At 43.2% G+C, this 6,611-nt stretch overlaps 1 protein-coding gene across 2 annotated transcripts; it reads right to left on the reverse strand.

The window, feature by feature from the left end:
* Window positions 1-6,115, reverse strand: tagapb (T cell activation RhoGTPase activating protein b). 2 transcript variants are annotated; one of them, XM_027015049.3, is made up of 10 exons: window positions 5,968-6,115; window positions 5,189-5,273; window positions 4,979-5,032; window positions 4,715-4,784; window positions 4,278-4,429; window positions 3,493-3,654; window positions 3,293-3,402; window positions 2,559-2,742; window positions 1,854-1,962; window positions 1-1,422 (listed from the first exon to the last, which is right to left on the reverse strand). In XM_027015049.3, the coding sequence occupies exons 2-10, from the start codon at window positions 5,213-5,215 to the stop codon at window positions 320-322; spliced, it is 1,971 nt and encodes a 656-aa protein (XP_026870850.3). In that variant the 5' UTR covers window positions 5,216-5,273; window positions 5,968-6,115; the 3' UTR covers window positions 1-319. The 2 variants fall into 2 exon arrangements, with proteins under 2 accessions (XP_026870850.3, XP_026870840.3); XM_027015039.3 differs by having other exon boundaries at window positions 4,278-4,432.
* Between the last annotated feature and the right edge of the window lie 496 nt (window positions 6,116-6,611).

The raw sequence follows: 6,611 nt of genomic DNA on the forward strand, positions 1-6,611 counted from the left end.
TTAAGTCAACAATGTTTATTGTAGTGAAGGAAAGAGGGACAGCAACGTTAAAAAACCCCCCCACAAACATAACTAATCTATAAGTGTCATCAAATAAGTGCCAAAAGAGATTGATACAGAAGTTGAAAAATGAACTATTCAGATTGAATAGGTCAGATTCTATTTACATAGCTTTACACTGGTGATATTTTTTAAAAATTGTATTTACATTAGCATATTAAATAGCTTTTATAAATGAGGGAAACACTGTACCACAGCAAATTCCCCAACATTGTGCTGATAATTTTAAGATTTATGCTCACAATTTAATGAAAACCATTTAGACGTAGGACTCCTTTGCGTAGGGGAACTCCTCGAACACGGGCTGACTGCATCTCCGGCTCACCTTCTCCATCCTGGAGCAAGTCACTGACTCCGACATGGCCCTCTGCCTGAACGGAACCAGCTCTGGTGCGACCGAACAGTCCTTTGAGGGTATAACCGGGTTCATGAACTGGCTAACAGGACAAAGGTCCAGGATGTTTTCATTCATGGAGACAGGACGGGATTTCCGACCTATCTCCCGGGCATCGTCTACTGTCATGGGTCGGTACAGTGGAGGGAGTGGCAAGACCCCAGACAACACAGCCTGCTCGTAGGACGGGGGGCGGGAGCTGAGACTGTCCACGTGCCGGAAGACCTCAACGGCGGAGAGAGGACGCTGTCGGCGGCCGGGCTCGTCCGGGGCGTCCGCCTCGCTCAGTGTGTCCTCCGGGAGAGTCTCACAGGGAAACACGGCATCTTTCTGCACCTCGCCTTTCTTTGAGCCTGACCTGCTGATGGAGAAACTCCCCAAGCTACGCGCTCTCTTGAACATCTTCGGGACGTCCGTGCGGGTCTTGACGATGGTGGACGCGTGCCTCGTCGGCTGGCTTTTTCGAGAGGTCATGGGGGACGTCAGAGGAGAGCTGGTGAATGGTGAGTTTTCTGAGACATTTGAGGCAGAGCTCTCCAGTGAGCAGGACGAAGAGCACGAACCGGTCTTTGAGACGGGCGCAGAAGCAGTCCTCCTCTCACACTCCTGCGGGTGCAGGAGTGTATTGTCCGAGTTGAGTTTCTTCAGTGGCTGATCCTCATACTTGTCCCTGCTGGTGGAACAGTCGTCGTGACTACGCGCCAGGCCTCGGAGATTGCTCATGGGAGCTGATGGGAAAATGGTGGGCTCAGAGGAGCGTCGGTTGAAGGACACGTTGTAAGTCTCAAATATGGCCTCTGAAGAGCCAGAGGGTACATGAGAATACTCGATTCTGATTGGGCTGTTGGCCAGAGCTCCATCCTCTTCCTCCTCCCGAGGAAGTTCCATCATCGCCTCTCCACCCTCTGCATCTCCGTCAGGATCTGGACTCTCATACGCTGAGTCATGCTGATTTGAAGGCGTGGAATCTGTGGAAAATTGAAGTTGCATTATTATAGTTTTTGTCATTCTGAGACATGTGAGAACTTGGGGAGTAGTTTTAAAACTCAGTAGTTTGATGTGTTGTGTTGCAGTTCACTTCAGTTCATTCACTTTAATTAAACTACAGTGCATTGTAAATATACCCATTTGCCATATTTGTCACCATGTGTACATTATATGGAAATCAATTTGAAACATATTAGTAAACACCTAACAATAATAATAAAAATTACATGGATTTTAAATCTAACAACCTTATTTCACGAGTCTTCAAAGATTTTTAGGTATGTGTCTATCTCCCTTGATAATTGGGTTATAATTGTGACATTGTGTGTAAACTACAGTGCTCTCCAAGTCTGCCCTAAATGCAGCAGCATAAATGCAGGAGTTTGGGTTTAACTGCTGTGGTTTTTTGTACCTGAGTTATTTCCTGGGTCCTCATCTTCTGGGTCCCCAAAGAGAGTTAGGATCTTTTCTCCAAAGAGGTCACAACAGTTCTCAATGAGGAACTGGGTTACATTTGTCACCTGAAATGCAAAAAGGTAATCATGGCCTTTAGAATAGTAAAATACTAGAGTCTTAAATGTATGTGGTAAACTAGCTCTAAGTGCATTGCACTTAAAGGGGTGTAAGTAAATTATATAGCTGAATAATTACTTAAAGGGTTTTAGCAATAATGTTTTTAAATTATCCATAAATATAAAAGTCTCAAAATGGTTTGGACTGACTCACACTGAATATTTCCTCTGCAGTTGCACACATAATCTTAAGCAGAATTCATAGGTATTTCGCCCACGGACCTGATACCCATCTGATAACTATCTGACAATTTCCTGTTAGTGTGACCGTGAACAGACACCTGATGTGTGCCACTTTTATATTTGCAAAATACTGGATCTCAGTATTTAAAATAGAATTTTTTTGGTCTTTTTAAATTAAAAAAATTGTTTTTTTTTACAAACTCTCTCCGAGTGCTCAAGCAAACAAAAACAATCTTGTGCCAGTTCTTCTGAGGCCTAAAATATTGTGGTCTGTTGTGCATCAGTAAACCACACCAAGCACATGATACTGGCAGCCTTTTGATGTCAACAGCTCAGTTAGAACAAGACTACAGGTGACTAACCTTTTCAGCGGTGCTCACGTCCAGGGCCTGCTCGCTGTGCCGCTGCAGAAGGGTCGGAGCGATGCACACGGCCAGGTTCTTGGCATCCATTTTGTTGATCTGCGATTGCTTGCTGACGTGGTGCAGAAGACAGAGCAGATTCTGCAGCAGGAGGTTGTTGGCTCTAGGGAGCTTGTCAGCAATCCTAAACACAAAGACGGGAACACCAAGAGGAAGGACACCACATTAAATCTCATGCTTTCTTTCTTCTCGTTGCTGCTCTTTCAAAACCACATGTTTTGTTAGGGGTGAAAGGGAGAAAGCAGAAGTCACGGCATGACATTTGGACATGTGTGATCCTTCCCTATTTTGTTCTCTTTGAGAAAAGTCCACTGAAAGCCCCTCTTTCTATTCTCCATTTAGATAACAGCTAGTGAAGTTAGGGGCTTTCTTCAAGTAAGCTTCCACAAACTCCTTAGCCGTGGCATCTTCCTTCTGTGTGTGTGTGTGTGTGTGTGTGTGTGTGTATGTGTGTGTGTATACCCCACCGTACAACAGCCAGTAAAGTTAGGGACTTTCTTGAAGTAAGCTTCCACAGCAACTTTACCTGCCATGTTCAACTGTGTGTATGTGTGTGTGTGTATGTGTGTGTGTGTATCTCTATGGGTGTGTCGGCACAACAACCACCCATGCTACAGCATTATGGTTTCATGCTGAAGACTGTGGAGTTTTCTTAGAGCCAGCCAGGAACTTACCTCTTCATCTCAGAGAGCTTCTCTGTCTTGTCCCCCTTTTCCACTGCCTCCACCCATTCAGCGTAGCGCTCAGTCACCAGCAGGCTTCCTGGGAGTTCCCTCAGGAATGTCTGTCGTTGCAACCACATTAGTCCGTCAGCCATCTGCCTGCAGGCATCTTGCCACACTAAGATACTACAGGAAAGGGAATGCACGTTTACCTTCAAGAGCCCGACGAGGAGAACCACAGGCAGGGCCTCCATGTCCACCTCAGCTCCAGAATCCAGCTGCTCCCGGAGGGCATTAAGGTTCTTGTTGTTGCATGGTTTCCTAAAAACCCCCTCAGTACTGGGACCCTTCCTCCACAGCAGGTCAAAAATCTCCTGGAGAACAGACCAGGATGAAGGAAGAAAAGACGTGTTAGGGAGAACATATATGCGTAAATAAGACAGCTGGCCTGAACACCATAATTAAAAACAACAGATAATGAAATAGCTGTTTGAGTCACCAGAAGGGACATCTGTTGTTTTTGGCAGTTTTCCAATTTAACTCTTAAAGTGGTTTTACTAAGGTAGAGATGTTAACACAAAGCTCACTAAAATCTGATCTGCCCCTCACAATTATCTAATGGAACATTTACCATTGATTAGATCTGTGGTGACGCTTTGTCACAGCTGTAATTCAGGCTGCTTAGTTGTGACTGCAGTCACAGGGACTACACTGACAGCAGAGGCCTGGACTAGTCTGAAATAGAAACTCTCACCTTGTGATACCCAAGTTGTTGTTTCAGTTCTATGCATCAGCTTATATGTTTTCAGAAATTAAAGTAATTAAAGCTAGTTCCTAGCTATCTTGCCACTGTCTTGACATAAATTTAAAACAAATCTAAATCACCCAGTATCTCAGGAGGTCTCTGAATGGGTGCCCGGAGGAAATCAATCTGCATGAATGAAAAGAGAAGAGCTAAAAGAGAGAAGGAATTAAGAAAAGAGGAAGCCAGACATACAGTGATTGGTTTTGGGAGGGCAGTGTCTCCAGCCAGACGACAGCCAAACAGCAGACTCTGTCTGTTCTGGGTGGGCAAGCCACTATGTGTGGAACTTCTCTTCAGCTTAAAGGAGAACAGGTTCTTCCAGACAACAGCGTTGCTTTCGTGTTCTGCTGAGTGTATGACATAAACATAAATCAGGTTGCCATGGGCTACAAGAGCTAAGTCTGAGTCACTACAGGCTGCTGCTATTTATACCGAAAGAGTCAATAACTTAATACATGGCATGGAGTCGGTGGTGAAGGTTGAGTGTAAACTTCATTAGATTGTTTCAGACCATGTTAGGATTCCACAAAAAAACTTTTTTTCTCTCTCTCCCGCTCAGTTACATGGGTGCAGCCTGGAGGGCCTCTAACCACATGTCACCACACATGCAGGACCTGGTTTAAACTCACCAATGGGCTGCTCAGCTTGCGGTCCCTGCTTACACAACTCCGTCGAAGGGGCGGAGACTTTGTCGTTGTCCTGGAGACAGTGGAGAACATTTGGTGGTGAGTATGTGAGAGAAACGTGTGGCACCAGTGTTTGGCATGTGACTCTCGAGCATGTACATTACTGCATTCGCAGCAGTGCACATGTCAAATATTCAAAGCACTTTTCTGAAAACCAAACAAACTTGACTCTGAGCTTTTTGACAGTCTTTGAAATAAAGTGCTCACCTGAACAGGCAGCTCAATAACAGAGTCCATTTCACCACCATTTAGGCTTTTATTCTATAAGAGACAAATAGAAAGGAGACATGAGAGAGTTTTAGGTGTCCTCATAGTTTAACCTTGAGCATTTACAAGCCAGAGATGGATACTGTGGCCAATCTAGGAACTTTTGATTAATGGTCCATGAAGGCTACTCATAGCAATAAATGAACATACTGTGATAGTGTTGGTCAAGACCTTCATGAAGACAGTTGGCAGTGGAGAACTGGCACCTATCCTTTTCCTTGCCTCTGTGATTTTCCTGGTAAGATATGCAATGTTGTTTTTATTGCAAATAAAGTGGTTTTACATGTACAGTGCTATCTACTTTGTGGCTGTAAATGAATGGCTGAGGATGAGCCAGCATGTTGTGCTATGATGTAGCGTACTACCCCCAGTATCGGTTTGAAGGGCTCGTGCTATGAGAATAGCATGAGCCCTTGTTTTATGAGTTCTAATAAAAAATAATGTGTGCATTAAAAACCTTATCATAAAAGAATGCCCTGTGATAATCACTAAGGCACATCCAACAGTGAATTTAGTTTAACCGAGGATGAAAACCTGATGACTGTGACTCTGTGGATGTACATTTGTAAGTGAATGTATCAAAACGAAAACTTTAGAACTTGGTATGAGTAATACTGAATCATGAATAAAGACGATCATGAATTCTTTCAGAAATCAAATTCTGTAGTGTTAACAGCATGACAACAGATTGAACCTAATGAGCAGTTTTGAAGCTGTAGGCTGTGAAAAACAGAGAATTCTCTTACAAACAAAACAGTCTCTTACCAGTTTAAACTGTTGCTGAACTGATTTTTCAATTTACATGTTTCCCCTAGATGTGCCCCTGATGCATTACATACAATTACCTTATTGAGCTAAATGAGGTGAATGAAACTGAAATGATTTAAAAGAAGCCTAAATAATTCATACAATTGTAGATTATGTCTTACCTTTGAAGAGTATCTAACCAGTGGTCTTTAACCTCAGGCAAACTGCAGGCAAAATAACAGCATGGTTCAAGTTAGTAGTCCACAGACTGCAAAAGACCACTTTGTCACCAGAGTAGCAGTCACATCTGTGGACAAACTGCAGCTCTATGCTCTCTTTTTAGCAAGAGGAAATTTCACCTCAAGTCATGGGGACAGGAAGCAGCGTCATGGCAACACCACCCTTTCCTCTTTTCAGCTTGAAGCTGTCAAAAATGGAAATTCTCCCTCTATGATGATGTAGCACCTGGGGTATTTATAGTGTTTATTGGGGCAATAGGAAGTGCATGCAGAGACAGAACATGTGAGGTAGTGGGTTATTACCTGTGTGTATGACTTTGGATCTTCACAAACACAACATGGACAGTCTACACATGATAGTCATCACCATGATAGTTCTTAAACCCCTCCACACAATACAAAAATAAATGACATTCTGAAACTTTTTTTTTTCTCAAAATGCAGAAAATCCAAAAATGTCACAGGCAAAGTTACATAACAATAAAAGTAATTAAGAAGGATTCATTCAATATCCTTATTCCATAACTGACCATCTCATACCTAATCCTGTAAATTTGAATACATAAATGCTATAGATGAATACAGTT

Source organism: Electrophorus electricus, chromosome 7 (genome assembly GCF_041902795.1).
Source record: "Electrophorus electricus isolate QZ-2024a chromosome 7, ASM4190279v1, whole genome shotgun sequence".
NCBI classification, from domain to species: Eukaryota; Metazoa; Chordata; class Actinopteri; order Gymnotiformes; family Gymnotidae; genus Electrophorus; species Electrophorus electricus.